The 21,511-nt window shown below is 41.1% G+C and overlaps 1 protein-coding gene across 2 annotated transcripts in view; it reads right to left on the bottom strand.

Annotated features, from left to right (window-relative positions):
* Positions 1 to 6,603, bottom strand: part of LOC140845920 (long-chain fatty acid transport protein 6-like) — a 64,945-nt gene extending 58,342 nt beyond the window's left edge. The window contains exon 1 of one of the 2 annotated variants that reach the window (XM_073221114.1): positions 5,591 to 6,603. In XM_073221114.1, coding sequence (XP_073077215.1) covers positions 5,591 to 6,071 — 481 coding nt within the window. In that variant the 5' untranslated portion in view covers positions 6,072 to 6,603. The remainder of the gene's footprint in view (positions 1 to 5,590) is intronic. The other variant, XM_073221116.1, reaches the window with a different exon arrangement.
* Positions 6,604 to 21,511: the final 14,908 nt, after the last annotated feature.

Below are 21,511 nucleotides of genomic sequence, written 5' to 3'. Positions count from 1 at the left end.
GTTTAAATACTTCAAGGAAACTTGGTTGTGTTTCATGAGTTTTTCCTTTCAGTGAAGTGAGGATTCCACTCTACTAAACCTGCAGTGCCTCAAAAGAATGGTGGGCATCCTACCCATCCCCCGGGACACACACTGTAGGTGTACAGAGAGACCTGTTTATGGAATGGAGCTCTGCCCATGGGATCCACTGTAGATGCAGGTCTTAGCAGCAAACTATCATAAGAAAACCAAGCAGCTGAATATTCTATGACCTTCGGTAGGGCTGCAAGCGTAACAACAGGTAACTTAGGATCTTCACTATGATCCTTTGGCCCTTTCTGTACAACTTAATTTCTTTCCTTCACATCATTATTGTATCTCTTACATTTCTGAGACTATAACACCAATGAGTAAAACTTAGTGTGAAGTATGTTATGCATACTGAATGAAAAACTCTATCTTATTCTACCTAAAACAATCTGATACTTTCAAAGACATTGCTTGTAGCTCTTAATACACTGGCAAACATTTAAACTTTAAACTTTTATGTGTTAATAAAACTAATAAGAAATCCAACTACAAATAGTTAACTTGAGCTTTCCATAGGGCAAAGATATCACATAGAATCTAAAATGAAATTACGCATTCCACCACATGCTTATAACTAGCACCCTACTACTTAGAGCAGCTCAATACTTTTCACAGAATGCACTGGGCAGGCTACCATTTCTAAGATAAATGATGTTTAAGTAAGCAATGTCCTAAAGCAATTCATATTAGGATATGGATGCTTATATTTAGATCAGGCCAGAAACTCATTTCATCATTAATAATGTGTCAGCTATTTTTACAAATGTTAATTTATTAATAATCATAATACAAATACACACAGGAAAAGACTTTCAACTGTGAAAACCAAAGGGCTCAGGCAAAGACTGACCTCTTAACTTTGCATATAGGTCTCTGCCACCATGCAACTAAAAATAATAATGGCAACTATTTATTGAGTATGTACTATGGTCCAGGCATCTGTTGTGTCCTTTCCATTTAATTAACACAGGACGCAGTGACATTCATCAATCTGCCATGTCTTAGCAGTCAGTTAATGGAACAGTTAAGGTCTCAGCACCTGTTTCCCCATCTCCAAGATGGTGCTTCTCCCATTCAGCCTGCCCCTCTGCTGAGGAGGCACAGCCACCCTGTAAGTCATTTTTGCTCCTGACAGTACTCAAGCATCACTCCCTTATAACAGATGTATGCTCAGCAGGTATTGTAAATAAGCACCCCTGGTCAGTGTCCCTGTGACCAACAGTGAAAAGCCATGCATCCACGAATGTGTAGAGTACTGTCCTTCCCAGCTACAGAACCACAAAGCCACTTAAAAAATCCTATCAAAATCAGTTATTTTCTTTTCGAATGGATGTAATCCTTGACCTAGTTGAGTCTGACATAGAAAAAAAAATGCAAAACAGTGATTCATTCTACTACCAGTAAAAATATTAAAAATGCCCTGAAAATTAAAGTAGAGCTATATGAGGATATCAAAGTATATTAATAAAACAAAAGTTCACGCAAGCTGTGTCTTACTTTTGTGAGCACATATTACTTTCTGAAAATGTATTTTATAGTACCTTTCTATAAAGCTTAAAGGGTCTTTATTTTTCTTCTAACTCTGCCTCTTGGTCTTTAAAAAACAGATGCCATTACAGTTGAAAGTCATTTGGAGAATTACCATGGCTCGATTGTTAACTGGAACATTTGTCCTGCACAGTCTGAGTGAACAGTTCCGGAGGACTTGTAAGACGAGGCTAAAAGGAGGGGGGCGGGTAAGGGAAGGGGAGAGGAGGAGAAGAGACAGAGGTGAGGGCATGAACGGGAGCAGAAAGGGGGGCAAAGACAAAGGTGTCCCCAGGGGGCTTTTATGATTCAGGATCAGAAAATCTGGGCTCCAGGCAGTCCCTACTGCCTCTACACAGACGGGCCTGAGGAGATGACTTGCCCCCTGTCAACCATGCTTTCCTCATCCTTAAAACGAGGCTACGGCTGTGGTGAGGATCACGTAACATAACGTGTGTACAATTTGTAATTTATAAAGTGCTTTAAAAATGGCAAGGATTATTATTATTGCTAAACATGTCTAAGGATGTAATTACATAGACTTTCAAGAATGAGATCTAAGCAACCCAATATTTTTTGTTTGTTCGAAGTAAAGAGAAACACATAGACAGGTGGATGGTAACCTCGGAAGCAGGCACGATTAGCGACATCAGAGTTGAAATATTGGGAAGAAAGGGCTTTGCTTAATCTAAGACTACTTAATTTTCAGGAAGTGCTGACATTTTTCCTGGGAAATTTGAGATGCACCTTGACACATCTTCTAAACCAAACTACGCAAATATAAAACTTCATTCCAAGTAGTTTTGACTCTTCAGACTATGAGAGAAAGGAATAATAGTTTTATAAACGCTTTAATTTTTTCTAATCTGTGTATGAAAAGCCTGATGACTTAATACTGGCAGCTTTTTTACTTTTTTTTTTTTTACAGTATTTATATAACTGGAATGCACTTTTTTTCAGTTATATCAAAAGGGGATTGACAGCCCCCAGAACAGTCAGGCTAGATAGCACAGCAGTCTTTCAGGTTTTCAGTCTTTGCTCTGCTATCTACTATGTTGTTGCCCTAGACACACTTGGTGAATTGCTTTCCCTCTGTTTCCAAAATATAGGCCTGTACCAGCCCTTCAGAATCACGGGATACCTTTTACACAGTCAGCCTTGAGGAAATGGCAACTATTGACATTTTTGTAAGGACAGTAAGAGGATGAATAGCATTTGACTGGTGGCTTAAGCGATTTCTTTTGCTGATTCCTTGCTCCTGGAGACAGAATTATCAGGCACTGCCATGATTGACACTTCCCCTATCACCGTGGGCATTACCTGGCCTGTGTGTAAAACCTGTCTGAAACTGGCTCTAGATAACTATGAAAAATAAAATTTTGCTAAAACATACCAAAGCCAAGTGTTCAAGGTCCGATTCCAAACAAACGACTCACTAGCCTTTCTTACAGCTAAGACCAGATTAGGAGGTCACGGCAAAATCCCAAGGAGATCTCTTATTAAGAGCTTGGGATGACTCTACGGTAATAATAGCAATTATTTCAATTCACCTAGTGAGTACATAGCTGGCACTCAGCAAGCCACTTATTACAACAGCTATGTCATTTACTCCTGGAGTCCTACGGTGAAGCAGAGGCATTATCACCATTTTACAACTAGGTAGAGGGAGACCCAGGGCAGCTGATGATCCCGCCTCCCGTCACACAGCTAAGCAGCAGCAGGCCACAGATGACATCCTGGTCTGCCTGGCTTATCTCTGTCTAAACCACTTGACTTGTCTTTCCACCTAAATACACTCTCCCTAGAGACATAATGACTTAAGAGTGCTTCCCCATCAGAAACATCCAATGAGAATCTAAGTCCTCTGAAATTTAAAGTTCTTAAAACTAACATATATGTTGTTCACTGATTAGACCCAAGAGACCAAGAATATAGTATTTCAGGGTAAGCACTTCAAATACAGGGACGTGACTATGACACAAGCAACATCTTACCAAAAAATCTAATAATCGAAATAGTATTGTCCCATCTTTGAAAAACATGTGTCATATTCCTATTTTGGAGATAGGCTAAAAAGATGGAAGGTTGATTTTTCCAGCTACTACTTAAATGACCAAATCAATCAACTAAATGGCTTTGGCTTAAAACTCCAGCATCCCAAAGTGACTTTTACATGTAAAAACTCACTGTTGGTGTTAAAAAACAAAAACAAGGAAACCATGCAATCACTCATTGGCAGGTAAAGCAAAACCTGGCACAAGCAAGAACTGCTAGATTAATCGGTCCTAATTAGGCTACAATTCAATCAGCAGCCAAGTCTGAATGGTCTTTTTGAGAGGTAACCAGCTCTGCGGACTTTGAGACAAATCCCTCTGGAGACCAGCTATGGGGTATTTCTCAAGTTGGCATCAACCTCATGGCCACAGAAAAACATTCTTCTCAGGGGTACTCTGGCCCTCTCAGTTTGCCCTTCTAAAGGGGATTTATGGCTTTATCAGTTTTTAGCACAATTTCAGATTCAGATTTGTTCCAGAAACTGTGATCTAAATTAGATTGAGGAATAAGATGGGAATTGGAGTAAAATGTCAGTGTATATCCAAGAGACGAACTGCTGATATTTTTTTCCTGCTTCCTTCACATTATCATTGACCCCTGCACAAGTGGTAAACATTGCTTCACCCTGTTAACAAAAATTCTGTATGACTCATTAATCCTACTTCTTGTCCAGAGAAATCCCATCACATATTAGTTAGCCTCTTTCCAAGGTGAGAGGCTGAGTTTCACTCTTGGAAGACATGGCTGCTGAGTGAAAACAAATGATCAAAAAATACACAAGAGAGACTTTTTGGCTTCTCCGCTCCCGTGGCTTAAGCAAATTAAAACAGTCCTTGAAAGGAAGCATTATGCGTATCAGGTCACAAGTTGAGCTGGAAGGACAACAGGAAGCAGCAGAAGTGAGAGCCTTTAATAATTGACCGTTTTACTACATATTGCCTGACTCATTTTTGTTTAATGTACAATTACAATATGACAAAGTTTACCTGGAAAGTTCTATACTTCAGAGATCACTGGCATATAAATAGATTATTTTTCCATACTGTGCTGTGAATCTAAAAAGTCTGCACGATGTGACAGCATGGAACTATTCATCTAAAATACTTAAATATTTTCACTAAGGGCCTTGCCAAAGATTCTGCTCACCCTCTACCTTCCTACCCTCATACATGAATGATATGCATAAACCATTCAGATTATACCAAGTAGTATCATTTTTCACACTCAATTCCACTTTGTTATGCAACCCATCTCCCTTGGTTCTTTGTTAATTACGTATTCAACGGAAGACTTTTCTTTGTAGTTCAGGGTTAATATGTGTATTCAAAGCCTAACTCCAAGGGGAGAAGAAAGAAGGATAGAACTACAGAAAGGAAAAAAATGGTGCAGGAGGTGGGAGCCCAACCTTGGAGGGCAAATCCTAGCTTGCAGTCCCTGCAGAGTAAGAGCAGACATGAAGACCGGAATTCATGCACTTTATATTCAACATAGTTTTTCTGCTAATGTAGTCAAACTTGATACTGTTACCATTAGAAGTAGGTAGGTGTTTCACAGTGACAGCAAGATTAACTTTCCTACTCATCAAATAATTGTGTCAGATCTTACCAGCTTAGAACAGACCAAGTTCTGTATCTGTGTTTTGTACCCATGGAAGGTTATCAATAACAGTAAAATTGCCCCCTCCCCGAATAGTCAGAAGCAGAAATTTTAGGAAAGGTTTCTGAAGCTGTCTTGATATTTACTAACCTACAACAGGGTGTGAGATTGAAATGGGAAGAGGGTGTGTTCGCCCACCACTCATAGACCTGTAATACTCTTTTGTCCCCTTGGCATGCACACACCCAATATATTAGCTGTGAACTGTTCTAACAAAAAAGGAGATCCGGGGAACACAGGCAGGATTGCCATTCTGCACAGCAGACCACACCCCATACTTTACCTGCGCCCACCACGAGGGCCCTGGGCTCACAGCTGAGGATGCAATGCAGGAGGGACTTGGAGCGAATGCTGGAGTTGAGGAAGGCCACCACGCAGCCCAGCTTGGCCAGGCCGAACCACACGTGGATGAAGTCGGGCTCATTGCTCATCAGCAGAGCCACGGTGGTCCCCCTTTTCACGGTGGAATGGTTCAGGAAGACATGGGCCACTCTGCTACTCCTTCTGTCTACATCCTGATAGGTGTAGATGTCTCCCTCATAGATGATGAAAGGTTTCTGAGGCTGCTGCTTGGCATGGCTTAGGAATTTATCCAGGACAGTGACCAGCTCGCCTCGGAGCCTGCACATCTCCATCCGAATTCCATAGCGTACCACCTTCCCCAGGTACCAGAAGTCATCCCAGAAGTAAGGGAAGAGGAGTTTCTGCAGGAAGTGCAAGAAGACAATTCCAGCCCCTAGTCCTGTTAGCCATGACAAGAGCATGGGGACCACAGGACCAGAAGCAGTTCTGATCCCAGCCCTACCAGCGTCCTTCGCTTCTAGGCGCAGCTCTCCGCCTAGACCACTGCTCCTCCACACCCGCACCAGCAATTTGTGCCAGCCTTTCTGCCAGGGAGAGGGAAATCGTGCGAAACACTGTCAGCGGTCTGCACAAAGGACGCCCCAAGTGCTGCTGGAGATAAGGCTTGAGACACCTGGCAGACGTGGAGAGCGCGGATAATCACAGCAGGCGCTCGCAGGGGCCTGGGAGTCAGCGAGCCCAGCGCAGAGCCCTCGCCTCCGGAGCCCCGACGCGGCCCGAGCCCTGCCGGGTTCCCGGGCTCTTTGCAGCCCTCTCCAGGAAGGCTGGGTCGGTCCCGCCGCCTCTGACGGCCTGGGCAAACACCACCGCCCTCAGGCCAAGTGTGTCCCGTCTTTCCGGGGGTGCAACTTGGAGACTGAATCCGAGTCCAGGAAAGCGGGGCTGGCGACGGCTGAGAACTGCAGCAGCTTCCCGTCTGGCCCGCCAGAAGCCAGGGTCTCAGGGCCACGCCTCGGCCCGAGGTGACCCCGGGGCCCGTGGGATCCGGGGCCCGCAGCACCTCCCCCGCTCCGCCTCGCGCCCCGCCCCCAGGGCGCTCTCCGCTGAGCAGCTGCTTTCTACCCGGGGCGCGGCTGCCCCCCGAGCGTCCTTGGACTGGTGCAGCGTCCTACCGCCCGCCGCCAGGCCCGGGGCCAACCGCGGCTCCGAGCGCGGCCGCTGCAGGGCTCGGTGCTCTGTGCGTCCAGCCGCCGCAGAAAGTGCCACCAAGGGGCTCTGGCGTGGACGGGACCGTCTCCCGGGGCGGGAGGGCCGGCGTCCGGGAGTCCCCGCGGGGTCTGGGGGCACCAGCTGCTGCAGTGGGGTTGGAGGAGTTCACTCCTTAAATCAAGTACCAATTTAAGGGAACTAAACGAGAGGCAGAAGAGGGGAGGGGAGGAATTAAAGAAAAGAACCTGCTGAGAATGGGACAGAGGACAACCAAAAGGAGATCAGGGGGTCGGACAGGTCAAGGAATATTTGAGCTCTTTGTTCATAAAGCATCAGACAACTGTTCTGTTGTTCTACAAAAAGTATTTTTGAGCACTTACATTAGTAGGTTGGTATTGACATATATGTGGGAATTCTATCCTTAGAGGACAGTCCTTTGTACAAAATTTTCCAAAAAATACGGATGTGCGAGCTTAAGTTCATATCCACATCCATATTTTTTAAAAGCATAAAATATTATTCTCGTCCTTGACAAAATAAATATATATTTTCAGTTAGATCATGCAAAGACTTCAAACTTAGGATTCTAAAGGGGAGAGGGGATCATGGGGAGTTAACAAGAAATTGCAAAGAATTACAATAAAATTTCATACCGTGATGAAATTTTACTGAAGATAAAAACCTGGGGGATATTTAATTACATTTTTTTTTCCTGCAGACACCATCATCCCAGCTCTAAGCTTTTAAGAAGTGTGTATGAATGGTTAATTGCACACATTGAAATGGTTAAGCATTGCCTCACATTGTCAGGCTTTTCTTCCTCCTTCTCTCTCGTGTCCTGCAGCTGGGTTCTAGCTAACCTCAGATTTCCTAGTAAAAGAAAACTGAAAAAACTCCAAGGGTGACTCTGATTTAGTAATCTGAAAAGGATTACTTTAAAGTCACAGTGACGAGCCCAGAAGAAAGACAAGTTCTTACATATCTTTGGGTAGAAATAATTTGCAATCACAGTAAGTCATACAGCATGGAGAATATAGTCAATGATTCTGTAACATCTTTCTACACTGATAGATGGTAACTGCACTAGAGGGGTGAGGATTTCATAACATGGGTAACTGTTGAAGCACTGTGCTGTACATTCCAAGCCAACATAAGATTGTATATCAAGGATACTTGAATTAAAAACAATTTTTTGTGTAGATAAAACGATTTCTAAATTTACTCAGAAGCTCCGGACTTTTCAACTCAAGACACAGCTTTTCAGTTAAAAAAAGTATTAGTATCAAACAGTTTGCAACTTGAAAATCAGTTTACAACCTGAAGAGCATCTTTGAAATTTTATCCTTTTCGCTCCTGGTTCTACTCTGATTGAGTCACCTCCTAGAAAACAACACTTGAAGCAGAAAACAGAATATGGAGCAGTTGGTCTCAGACTTTCGATTTCCAGTACAAGTAAAACCTGTCCACCTCTAGTGGAAAAAAATGAGTAAAGAAGCATAGGTTTGCCATCTTTTATTTTGTTAAATTTAAAACATTAAGCACACATTATACTAATTACCATATACCATCATCATTGTTCCATAAAGGGAAGGATTTATTTCAACATTAAAAGGAAGAATACCATTAGAATAAAGGACCATCTTTCAAAATAAGTCAAATTAATTTCATGAAAAATTCATGTGTTATGCTTATTTTTCTTAAGAGGGACTTGTTAACATAACCCCAAGGCATGTAACTAAATTTTTAGCAACTAATATGAGTGAGTTAAGAAAATATTTGGCACCATAAATGTGAGACAATTTGATTTATTAGGAGAACTCAAACATGCTGCCAAAATTTATATTAGCCAAAGCCAGTTCTGTGCCTGAAATCTCGCCATGAAAGAAGGAATCAATGAAAATCTTGGGACATCTCCCGGTATGGGATATACCCTGACATCGGCCCATGTATCTGTTCCTTTTTTTTCCAGAAACTTTGTATTCACTTTCAAATAGTGCTAAAGGCAGCTAAATAGAAGATATAACCATTAATTACAATTATTAACTTTTGCAAAATTAGGGACAGTAAGACTAATTGCAAATGTTACTTACTTAAAATAAAGGGAAACAAGCACATACAAATAGTCTAGACCATTTCTGTTTCTATGGCCATGGACAATGCATTATTTCTCAGGTTCCCCTTTAGGAAATATAGAAATGTATTTTTCTTGAGTGTTACTTGAAAATAAATATTGTGACTAAATGCAAGTCAATGTAAAAAGAAAAATCTTGCTTATTTTCAATCTAAATATATTCTCTCCTTTCTGTCTCCCCCATTTTTGACTTGACTTTACCCTCTGACACTCTCCCAAGTCCCTCTGTACCTTCAGTTCTGTTGAAGATGAATTGGTCCATAAGTGGCTCAAAGTGAAACTGAAGAAATAGCATCATATGATGGCCCCTAACTCATCTTATGCCCATAGGATTTTACCATGGCAGTTAAAGAATTCGGACTGTACAGGCAAAATACTTGTGTCCTTAAGTCTGATAAAATTCTACAACAGCACCTTTTGGGTTATGGGAGGCTTAGGGGAGGAGGTGGAGGTTTACAAAGGTCCTAGATGACACTATGCTCGTAGGAATATACCACAATAAGTGTTTGCAATGGACCAAGAATCTCTAAGTTTCTAGACGGCAGGTGATGCTCGGGGAAGAGGGCTGTGGGGAGTGGTTCATGTGGATGATGGAAGAAGGATGAGAAATGCTGAATGGAAGACTCATCCGCTTTATAATTCTATCCAGTCACAAAGTCCTGCTCAGGTTTTAATCACTGATTTTTAATCACTGATTTAGCCTCTGATCATAGCTTGGTTTTTGATGGGAAGCTTACTCTTGCTACGATCTGTTTATGTTAATGAACAATCATTGCCCCTCATAAGGACTTGTAAAGCGGATTCAACATGAAAGATGAGAAGTGGGTCAGAGTGTGTGGAGGCATTAATATTACTACATGTCTTTGGCACATCAAACGCTTCTTGAAAAAAATTTTTATGGCACCAAATAAGTGATCCTGTAATAATAGTCTGGGAAACAGTTCCCAAACAAATTAAATATTTAACAATCACTTTTGCCACAGACTACAAACTATGCCTGGAAACCTAGGCCAATCAGGATCCTGCCAAGAAAGCAGTATACACATATTTTATTATTCATGAATTTTTAAAACAGCTTTCTTATATCCATATACTTCTGTACTTCTATTTATGATAACTTCCCCTTCCTGAGTGTTGGTGAAATGTACTGTTTACAAAAGATACTTATGGAGAGTTTTACCGGTGACTTTGAGTCCTCGCTTAGTTCCTCAGTTTCATAAACCACCCCCATGGAGGTGGGTCATTTGGTCATTAGTGAGATAATCAAAGAAACTCTTTTGAAACTTATTAGGAATTAACAATGTTCCAAAGACTACCACGAGGTGTTCCATGGGCCCCTGTTTTTACATGTCCCATAAGGTCTGACATTCACTCTCAAATACGTGGACGGCAACAGAGGTTCAGGGTGTTTGTCTCATTTCTTCACACATCCTGCAAATTTATAACAACCTTTTTTCCAAAGGATTAATTATAATAATTATTTCTTTCTGGGTAGGCAAGTAGTCCAGTGCTGTAGGTGACCTCTAACCTCACCAGTGCCCACCACTTACGGAGTCCAGACAGCTGCTCCAGCTCCGGGCTGTTCCCACCCATCAAGAAGCGGGAGGGAGGAAGCTCAGGGCAGTCACCTCTACTGGTGTTGCTTTGTTTCAGTTTTATTTTTTAGCTTTTTATTAAATGAAACAATATAATGGTACTCCCTGCCACATATTCATCACCTAGATTTCATGATCGTTAACATTCTGCCCAATTTGTTTCAATTTTTTTATTCTGAAGTATGGTATTTAATTACAGACTACATGGCATTGCTACCGTAAATATCTCTGGGTACATTTCTGAGAAATGGACATTTCCCCACCTAACACAATACCATGATCACATCTCATCAAATTAACAATAATTCTTTAACATCATCTAATATTTAGCCTATATTTAGTTTCTTCTAAAATGTCTTGTGCACTTGACTGGTCTAAAACCAGAATCAGTTTAAGCTCTAAAGTCTAAGTTCTTTTTTAATCTAGAATGGTTCTTATCACAACCTTATCTCTTCCCAGAACAGATCCTAGTTAAAGACAACACGCCAGTGGTCTTGCAGGGCGTCCCACCTTCTACACTGGTCTGATGGTTTGCCCATGTCTCCTTGGTAAGAGTCAGGTTGAACACTTTTCCTAAGACTACTTCACAGGGATACTATGCACTTTATGTTGCATTACATCAAGATAAACACAATATCCAGTTGTTGTGAATTAGCACATCACTACTGATAAAACATGGCTTACTTTATACACCATTCTGCACCTAATGTATCCTGGTGATCAAAATCTACTACTGTGTAGAGACCCTCCTTGTTTTTTTTTATGGTAGCATGTTGTGCAGCAATATCATAACTCACTCAGCTCACTCTCAATCGATGGGCTTGTTTTCAATCTTTGCCATCACAAACAGTATTCCAGTTAATGAATCTGTGCACATAGTATATAGTTTTGTCAGTGTAACTTTGCAATAGCTTCTTAGAAATGGGCTTGCTGACTCAAAGAGTAAATAGATATGTGATTTTTCTGGAGACTGTCCATTTCTCCTCCCTGTTAGTTATATCACTGACATGCCCACCATCAATGTGCAAGAATATTGGGGAAGTGCAAAAGAAATCTCTAACAAGACTACTTTCACTGAATTAGCAATACCGGGGACTGTATACAATGTTCCCACAAATATGGACAGTTAATTCATGCTATATATTGTAGATGTTTGGTTCCGTGTTCTAACATCATTATTGAAGTATTTCATGCCTATTGAATGTAATTTTTCTTTTATTTTACATGAAACTATATCACCCAAAACCTACATCTGTTTTCTGGTTTTGCAAATATTGTATTTCCAGACTGTATTATATGGTAAATTAGAAAAATATATTTAAAACAAAAGCTAAACTCAACGAACAGATCTTCTCAGGGATTGGAAATACGGTAACAATGTGGCCTCAAAACCCAGACCACACACACTTCAAAGAGATATTGTTCTCCAAAATATTTCAAAAATGCATGTCCTGATTTGCTACTGGAGGCACATGCCCAAATTTTGGCTCATTTAATTAATGATATTCACGAGCCACATCACAGAGTATCAATTGAAAACCTAACAGTTACAGACAAGGAGTTTCTGATGCATGCCAACAGGAAGACACTCTTCAATTCTTTAAAATTGGCTTTTGAACCCAGAGAAAGATTCCAAAGGCCTACCATGGACCTTTCTCAATGGTATTTGAGAATTTGGTAATGCTTTCTTTTGCCAAAGAAAGCCCAAAACAGATGGGGAAACCCTGCTACTCTATCACAACTATGGGCTTCTAACAAACGGAGTCAGTGCCAGATTCTGGGGCCAATTCCAGGAAACAGAACCAGAACAGCCTCACTGACCGACTCCCTTTTTCAGAGATCAAACTAAAGGGCCCTGCGTTCCGGCACTAAGGAGCTGACAGGACCTTGGGCCAGGTGATTTACCTGGGGGAGGGCAGACGCACAGTCAGACCTGCCTGCTGGCATTTGGCCACATCATTTGTCAAAGTGTAGGCCCGGGAGTACCTCATGCTACTCAGCGCTGTTTCTGACAAGGTTCGGGGGGGAATGTTAACTAATGAAGTTGTCTGGCACTCTAAGGTGCCGTGACATAATACTGGTATATCACTGATATCAAACATAAAGAAACTGGGCTTCAGACTCTTCTGGGGACACCCGCCTGACATAATGACCCACACCATACATACTATATTCATCTAGGTCTGACAGACCTCAGAGTTTTCTGTACCTGCTCTTGATCCCCAGCACCCTAGGGGCGGGTCTCAGTGGGCCTCCATTTTGGTTTTCACACTCCTGGGGAACAGGCTGCCCAATCCACCTCCTCACAGACATCCTCCTCAGATCTCCACATTCAGGCCTTTATGTCGCCTGCCTTCCAAGATCACATGATAGAAGATTAAAGAATCACAATTCATCTTCTCCTTGTGGGCCCTTTTCAAGGCAGGCATAAACTGTGGCTCTCATGTGTCTGTACTTCCTACTTGGACTTTCTGTTAAATAAAGATGAGGCTCCTTGGCTCATGCTCAGGAATCAAGCTACTACCCTGGGAAAACTTCATTCCTGAAGTTTCTTTTCCCTTCTCCCAAGACTTGAACTGTGGCCAGTCCATCCCATCACTGGCCCACAGGATCCTATTTGGTTGCTTCTCTCTTTCATCAGGCTTAGTAGGAAAAGTGACGGGTGGGGATACAGGACATGATAATCCTGTACTCACACAACACGGTGGTGGGCGGCAGCAACCAGACAGATACGGGGGCTCGGGGAGCACCTCGAGCATGCGGCAGTTCCTTGGCTCCGTCTAACGGGAGCACCGAGGGGCCCAGCCTGCTCTGCTCTAGCAGAGCGCACCTGCTGGAACACTGATGCCGGATATGTGAAGGCACCTCAGCCCCCATGTGAGAGAGACACCACCGCTGGGGCCCGTGCTTGGGCTCCTCCACTGCAGTGCTGCAGGATCGAACGTCGGCTGGTTGGGAGGTTGGGTCTTTTACCTTCTGCAGGGCGCCCTCTCCCACAGACTCTCACACTTGGTTGATCTTTCACTTACCAGTGTGCCAAAGATCAATCTGATGGCCGACAAATTCACCAAAGTCTAAATTTACTAAAAGATTATTTGCTGAACTGTTTAGAATTCCCTTAACATTCTAGTTTGCATTTTGCTTTGGTTTTTTTAGCATCTCCCTCTATTTCTATCGCTACCAATGCCTCAGGCTTGCCCCTGCCCCTCCCAGAGGCCATGAAATAAATACTGGAATTACTGGGGAAACAATCCAGCAGTGCTGCCACCAGAGGCAAGGAAGGGGCAGAGCCAACGACAGGAGTGGGGCATCACGGAGCAGCAAGCAGAGCTGAAGGGTCCATCTGTCTTTTGAATACAGAACAGGAGGGTCAGCACAGGGTCAAGTGTAGATGGTGGTGCAGGAGGAGATGTTAGGAGAGAACTGGGACCTAATGGAAACTTCCTGAATAGTTCATTTTCTTCCTACACATAATGGTTGGTGTATTTCCTCACAGTGGATTAGGAGAGGGGTGGAGTAAGCCCACAGATTACTTCAGGTTCATTACGGTGCTAGAATGAGTAAGGGAATGACAAATAATAAGGTTTTTTTTTTCCTTAAACTTCTTAAGTATTTGAAAATGCATTTAAGAGTTATAAGACAGGAGATAGAATAAAAGGATTAGGAAACACAAATTACTTCTTTGTACTGTATTGCTAGGAATTATGATTAATTAAGGCTAACTCTAAGGCTAACTCACCCACGTACTGTCATGCTTGCTTCAGCAGCCCCTCTTCTGCTTTTAGCAAAGCTAGTCAGTTATTTTCTGATGTGTTCTCGTGAACTGCTTGGCTTCTGTGCAGGTTTTGAAAAAAAATGCATGCTTGTTCACTGGACTAAGAAGAGAGGCTCATCAACATGCACATACAGATGCATCTCTTACTGAGGCACACACTGTAGTATATAGGTTCTTTTTGTTTTAACTTCACAACTAGGTAAGTAACTCAGAATTAGCTCATACCTATATGTATATATGCATGGATACATATTTTCACTGTTATCTAATAAGAAATATCATTAGTCACATTTAAGTGTTCTTTAACTGAGTTTCTTGTGAATGTCTTGTTTTCTAAACATATAAGCAATGTATTATGTTGAGGTATATTATATAATAATATAAAACCTTAAAGTACATAATTTAATGTCTTGACATATGTATATGCCTATGAAATAAATAATCACCACAATCAAGCTAATGAACACACACCCATCAACACACAAAGCATCCTTAACTTTGAAGACCCTCCTTCCTGTCACTTCTCACCACAGATGCCCCATCCCTCTTCTCAAGCAAATCCTGACAGTGCTTCCTATCATTATAGATTAGTTTGCATTTTCTAGAAATCATACAAATGAATCATATACATGGGCAGAGGATCTGCACAGACATTATTCCAAAGAAGAATTACTGACCCCCAGCAGGTACTTGCAAAGATACTCAGCATGACTGATCGTCAGGGAAATGCAAATCTCTGTCAGCATGGATATTATCAGGAGGACAAGAGGTAACAAATGCTGGCGAGGATGCGGAGGAAAGGGAGCCCTCCCACACTGCTGGTGGGGATGTAAGCTAGTTCAACCATGTGGAAAGCAGTATGGAGGGTCCTCATAAAACTAAAAATAGAAATACCATTTGACTGGGGAATTCCACTTCTAGGAATTTACCCAAAGAAAACAACCTCTCAGATTCAAAAAGACACATGCACCCTTATGTTTATGGCAGCACTATTTATGGAAGCAACCTAAGTGTCCATCAGTAGATGAATGGATAAAGAAGAGGTGGTACATACACACAATGGAATACTATTCAGCCACAAGAAACAAATCCTGCCATTTGCAACAACATGGATGGACCTAGAGGGTATTATGCTCAGTAAAATAACAGGTGATACCTTTTAATCATTTATTCACATTGCTCAAAATTCCTATTGTTCAAGAATGCATATGAACAATATCTGTGCCCTACATTTATATTTTATTATCACAATGCAGGTGAAGAAAAGTTCTAAGAAAAGAAACATTTCTAAAAAACTAAGTATTTCTAAGATTCTATTTTTAATGGAAATAAATAAGATCAATGCCAGTAAACATCACCTTTCCATATTTTTAAATATCTAAATTGTCATTTTGATACCAAAACAATGTTCATATTAATTGTATCCACATGTTCACTGCCTAAGGTAAATTAATCTAAGTTTGAAATTGTTTCATCTCCCTTTTTTTTTTTTGCATTTTTGTTAATTCATTGCTGTTTGTTTGATTAGATATTTCATAAGTGCCTTTTTGCTACCTGAACACATTTGTGTTCATGTGGTTTAGCAGCAGGCTTAAGTAGTCATCGCATTTACATGTGTGTTAATCCAGTACAGACGTGGTAGCCTTGTGACATTTTGGGTGTGAGCTAAAGTTGCAGCATATCTGCATTGGATTTATGCACAAAACATTTAGTCTGAAATCCCTTGAGCAAATAGGATGGTTGAAATGTCAGGACACAATTTTCCAAAGAGGAAAACAACAATGGAATTTAATGAGGGTTTGCCCCAGCAAACCTGTGTCTTTGTGCCTGGGTACTCCTGTTCCAATCCTCCTGACTAAACAGTCTATAGAAATTGAGGTACCATCTGGATAAATCAACAAGGAGAATTTATACTGGCCATCTAGCCCTTTACTGGGAAGAATTAAACTGGATCTCACAGCCTGGTGACAAAAAAAAAATAGGCATCTGTATTCAGATGACGGCTCATGGGTAGGAGATGTGCTTTAGTTTCACATGTAGTTCTTCGCTCTCATATCCAGGGCTGGCCTCTTGCATGCGGAAGGCTGCCTCAAGGAGTGACTCTGACGGCGTGCTTCCGTTCCCCCGTGCTGCACCTAGGGCTCTCTTCCCTTTCATTGCGAGGAACTGCCTTCCCTTTTCTCTCTTAGTCATTGTCATTTGGTAACCCCCGAGTTTTTAATGCTAAGAAAGGAAATAATTAGGAATCTAGCTGAGAAAGGAAAACTGGAGAAACTCCAAGGGATGAGTTCTTCCTCTACTTACTGTCTCAACAGTAAGGCACACCCTTAATCTCCCAATCGAGCTTCCACCAGACTTCCCCATCCTTCTCTTCACTGGACTTCTAATGCAGACTTTGCAGGGAATTGCAAATTCCTTTTACAAATCACCTTTTACATAAAGTAGAGCTAAAATCTGTAATGTTTACATTAAACCTTAGGGAAATTGATTGCAACTGATTGCAAATGAGAGAAACCAACTTACATTATGCAGATTTAAACAGAAAGGAAATTGCCAGAAAAGCTGGAAAATCAGACACAGGCAAGAATCAAGAGAAGCCAGACACGATGTCTGGGGCTAATACACATCACCAAACACCATGTGACGGAGCCATTGCTCTCCTTCCAGCTGGATCCCGGGGGGCAGCATTGGGCACACGGCTCCATTTGGCACCAGGGGCTGTGGCCAATAGCCATTTACGCCGCCAGACGAATTCTTACTCCAGACCACGTGCCTGGGTGGCTGTACTCATCCCCCACTTCTTGGGGGCGGCCAAAGAAGGTATTTGCGCAGTGAGGTTTTGTAGTAGGAAATGGGTCCTGCCTCCCCAAGCAGGAGGAGGAGAATTCCCCAAACACATGAACCAGCTTCAATGCCCAAACAGCAAAGGAAACGAAATGTCCAGCAGAGGGCCATTTTTGAGATGACTTGAATCTTTGTGAATTTCCCCTTGTTAGTTTGAAGCTATTTCTTCTTACTTTTATTATTAAAATGTTTCAAAACTTTCAAATAGGAATTCTTCAAACAGATGTAACCTAAAAATCAGTCATGAAATCAATTTAGTAAGCTATGATGAACTTTTTTTTAATACACAGAATGGGATAGAATTTATCAATGTGCACACTGCAGAGCATGACGAGGTGTTCCGTACTCCGTGGAACTTTTGTCTCCTATGGGTCATGGTAAAACAAATCTTGAAAACCGCTGCTCCAAAGGACTATACACATGGATTTGGGGACTTGGAGACTAGAGAGTGACGTTAGGTTTGCATGGCAGTGACCTGGGAGAGGAGACCAACTGTGGGCAGAAGGGACAGGTCAGGGTGGTAGAATATGTGGGCCACTCCCAGGGCCCTGTAAAAAGTGTAATGAGGAGCTGCCGCAGAGCCAAGAGCCTCTGAGGCCACCCTGGTCCCTTCCTATTGTCCCAGCGATTGAGGAGAGAACACTGATGAGAGTTCCAGCAATGGGGCATGGTTCTCGTCACGCATATTAGAATCCACTGTGAATTTGCCCTAAGAGAGCTTGGCCGACAATGCTGGAGTCGACAGTGTCAACACTGCTATCTTTAGGCACATCACGAGTTAGGTAGGCTGCATGTATATTCTTTTTATAGAAAATATATTCCATTTCTAAAGAATTGGCACAACTTTCTAATGATTTGGTAACTTCCTCCAAAATTCTAAGTAGAAATGGGGGCTGGTGCAAAGTCATGTGGACAATAGAGGAAGTGCCTCTCAGTATAAACATATGAAAGGGAGGGGGAAGCCATGCAGAAACTGCTGTGTCATTTCTTTCAGAGTGAAACAATTCTTTTTAAAAAGCTCAAGAAGTTTAATTTGGCATTTGCACAAATTGTAGTAATATTAGAGATTCTTAATGCTGCCATATTCTGACATGACTCACTTTCAGGTCTTCATAAAATGGCATCATCATTAATGTGAAGATATTGCAAGGCAGTCTGATTTGTATGTTGGAGGGGGTAGAGGGGAAATCCTATGATGTTATCAGGTTAATCTTCCTGTGTACCATCCCACAGCATCGTTTCTTGGCATAGGAGAGTGCACTGAGGTGTATTAATTTATTTGCTGACTAAACATTGTTCTGTTACTTAGACTCACATGGTGTGGTGTGGTTCACTGGACACAGAACTGCAAAGAGAATCATCCTCGAGAATGCAAACACAGTTGCCCTCACAGAACACTACATTGTAAATGTGTGGAGAGTAAGGAATTTGATTCATTTAACGCTCTGTTCCCAGGTTGAGTGCCCAAGCCACACTCGTCTTCAATGTGACGGTCCATTTCTCTCGAACATTCACTGTTAGCTGCGTTACTAATTAATCTTCACAAAAATTCTGTGAACTGGGTATTTTCACTGTTTATATTTTGTAAGGAGGAAACTGAGAAAGGTTAAATAATTGCTCAAGGTCACACAGCTCGTGGGAGTACAGGCTGGGGTCCTAATCATATAGTCTGACTCAAGAGTTCACCCCTCTCATCACTGACCTCAACTGCCTCTCTTGATGTGAAAGTATTGTTGGAAGGAAAGAGAACTACAAGAAATGCTATCAGAGGCTTTACTGGAATTATGAAAAGGAGCATAAAGTTAAAACTACAAAATCCCCCAGTAGAGTGCTATTTCCTTTGCTAGAGTAACTTTTCTCTCTGCCTCCCTTTAGTGGAACTCTGCGGCCTATACTGTTAGGATCTGATTCAGCTGTATAGATGAGAATATACCTGAATAATAAGGGTTTACATAAATTAAGTTTATTCTTAAGTCAAATAAATATGGAGGTAGGAAGTCCATCTCATGTTTTTATCAGAAACCTCTACTCCTGTCTTTCTCTCTACAAAACTAGCACAAGGTTTCCATCTTCAAGTCACTTTATGTTTCAAGATGGTCTGTGGAACTCCAGCCATTAGACCTGAGTTGTGGGCCAAAAGACCAACAAAAGACAGAATGGTAAAGAGAGACTCCTTCCTGTAACACAGCTACCTTTAAGCAACATTCACAGAAATTACACAGAATACTTTAGCTGACTTATCACTGGCCAGTGCTTGGTGCATGACTTAGTACGTGACAGTACCTGGTTTTAAGGGAGGCAAGCTGGGGAAATGTAGTCTTTCTTTTCATGTATTAATGTGCTTAGCTAAAATTCAGGACTCTGGACTGAGAAAGTACAGGGGCCATAGATACCCAGGTAAAAAGCTAACAATTTCTGCTACAGTGCCTCACCTACACATCACCTATTCCAAGAAATCTTTCCTTTCACTTCTAATCTGATCTAATCTCTCCTTACTTTGAATCCCACAGCATATTATCTGCTCTACATTGTCTTCATCTTATCCCTGCAGTTTGATGATGTCTTGAAGGCAGACACTGTCTCTGTGCATTCCATGAGATACCAAGGTGCCTTGCAATGTGTAGATGTTCAATGAAAGGGCAACAGGATCTTTTTGTTGTTGTTGTAAGGAAACAAAAGAATGGTCATAGTGAATGGATGAAAAAACAAGACCCATCTATTTGCTACTTGCAGGAGACTCACTTTTTAGACCTAATGACAAACACAATCTAAACCTAAAGGGATGGAAAAAGATATTCCATGCAAATAACAATGAGAAAAAAAAAGCTGGAGTAGCAATATTTATATAAGACAAAGTCGAATTTAAAACAAAGACTGTAACAAGAGACAAAGAAAGGACATTACATAATGAGTAAGCTCATAATCTAGTGAGAAGATACAACAACTGTAAATATCTCTGTACCCAACAGAGGAGCACCAAATATATAAGGCAAATACTAATAGACATAAAGGGAGAGCTTGACAGTAATATACTAATAGTGGGGGACTTTAATTCCTCACTTACATCAGTGGATAGATCAACCAGACAGAAAATCAAAGAGAAAACAATGGATTTGAATGACACATTAGGACAATTGGAATTAACAGATTTATACAGAACATTACATCCAAAACAGAAGAATATACACACATTATTCTCAAGCACACATGGAATAGTCTCCAGAACAGAATGTTAGGTCACAAGGCAAGTTTCAATAAATTTAAAAAGACTGACAATCTACAAGAGCCTTTTTTGACAACAGTTGTATAAAACTGGAAATCAATTTCAAGAAAAAAAACAGAGAAAGCACAAACACATGGACGCTAACCAGCATGCCACTAAACAACCAATGTGCCATCAAGGAAAAAATAAAAAAATACTTGAAGAATAATGAAAATAGAAATATAATGGTTCAAAAATATTTAGAATGCAGTCCTAAGGGTTAAGTTTATAGCAATCCAGGCCTACCTCAAGAAGTGAGAACTATCTCAAGTAAATAATCTAACCTGACATATAAAGGAACTAGAAAAAGAAGAACAAACTAAGCCAAAGTTAGTAGAAGAAAGGAAGAAACAATGATCAGAGCAAAAATGAATGAAATAGAGACTAAAAAACAATACAAATATTAATAAAACTAGGAGCTGGTTCTTTGAAAAGAGAAGCAAAATTGATAAACCTTTAGCTGGATAGATCAAGAAAAAAATGGCTTAGATAAATGAGATCAGAACTGAAAGAGGAGAATTACAACTGACACCACAGAAACACAAGCAATTATCACAGAGTATTATGAAAAATTATATGCCAACAAATTGTACAACTTAGAAGAAATGGATACTTAGGTGCAACAATCTTCTAAGACTGAAACAATAGACTAAACCACTTTTAAATTGAAAATTTGAACAAATTGCTAACAGTGAAATTAGATATGTAATCAAAGAACTCTCAACAAACAAAACTCCCACCCAGATGACTCCACAGGTAAATTGTACCAAACATTTAATGAAGAGTTAATACCTCTCCTACTCATACTATTCCAAAAAACTGAAGAGGAAGGAAAGCTTCCATTCTGAGGTCAGCATCACCCTGGTATCAAACCAGAAAAGGACACTACAAAAAAGAAAATTATAGAGAAATATCACTGATGAACATAGATACAAAAATCCTCAACAACATATTAGCAAACTGAATTAAAAAAATACGTTAAAAAGATCATTCACCACAATCAAGTGGGACTTGTCCCAGGGATTCAAGGATGGTTCAGTATCTACAAATCAATCTATATGACCCACCACATTAACAAAGGAAGG

Source organism: Manis javanica, chromosome 14 (genome assembly GCF_040802235.1).
Source record: "Manis javanica isolate MJ-LG chromosome 14, MJ_LKY, whole genome shotgun sequence".
In the NCBI taxonomy this organism is placed as follows: domain Eukaryota; kingdom Metazoa; phylum Chordata; class Mammalia; order Pholidota; family Manidae; genus Manis; species Manis javanica.
Note: the sequence above shows the minus strand (reverse complement) of the source record. Positions and strands in the feature narration are given on the sequence as shown.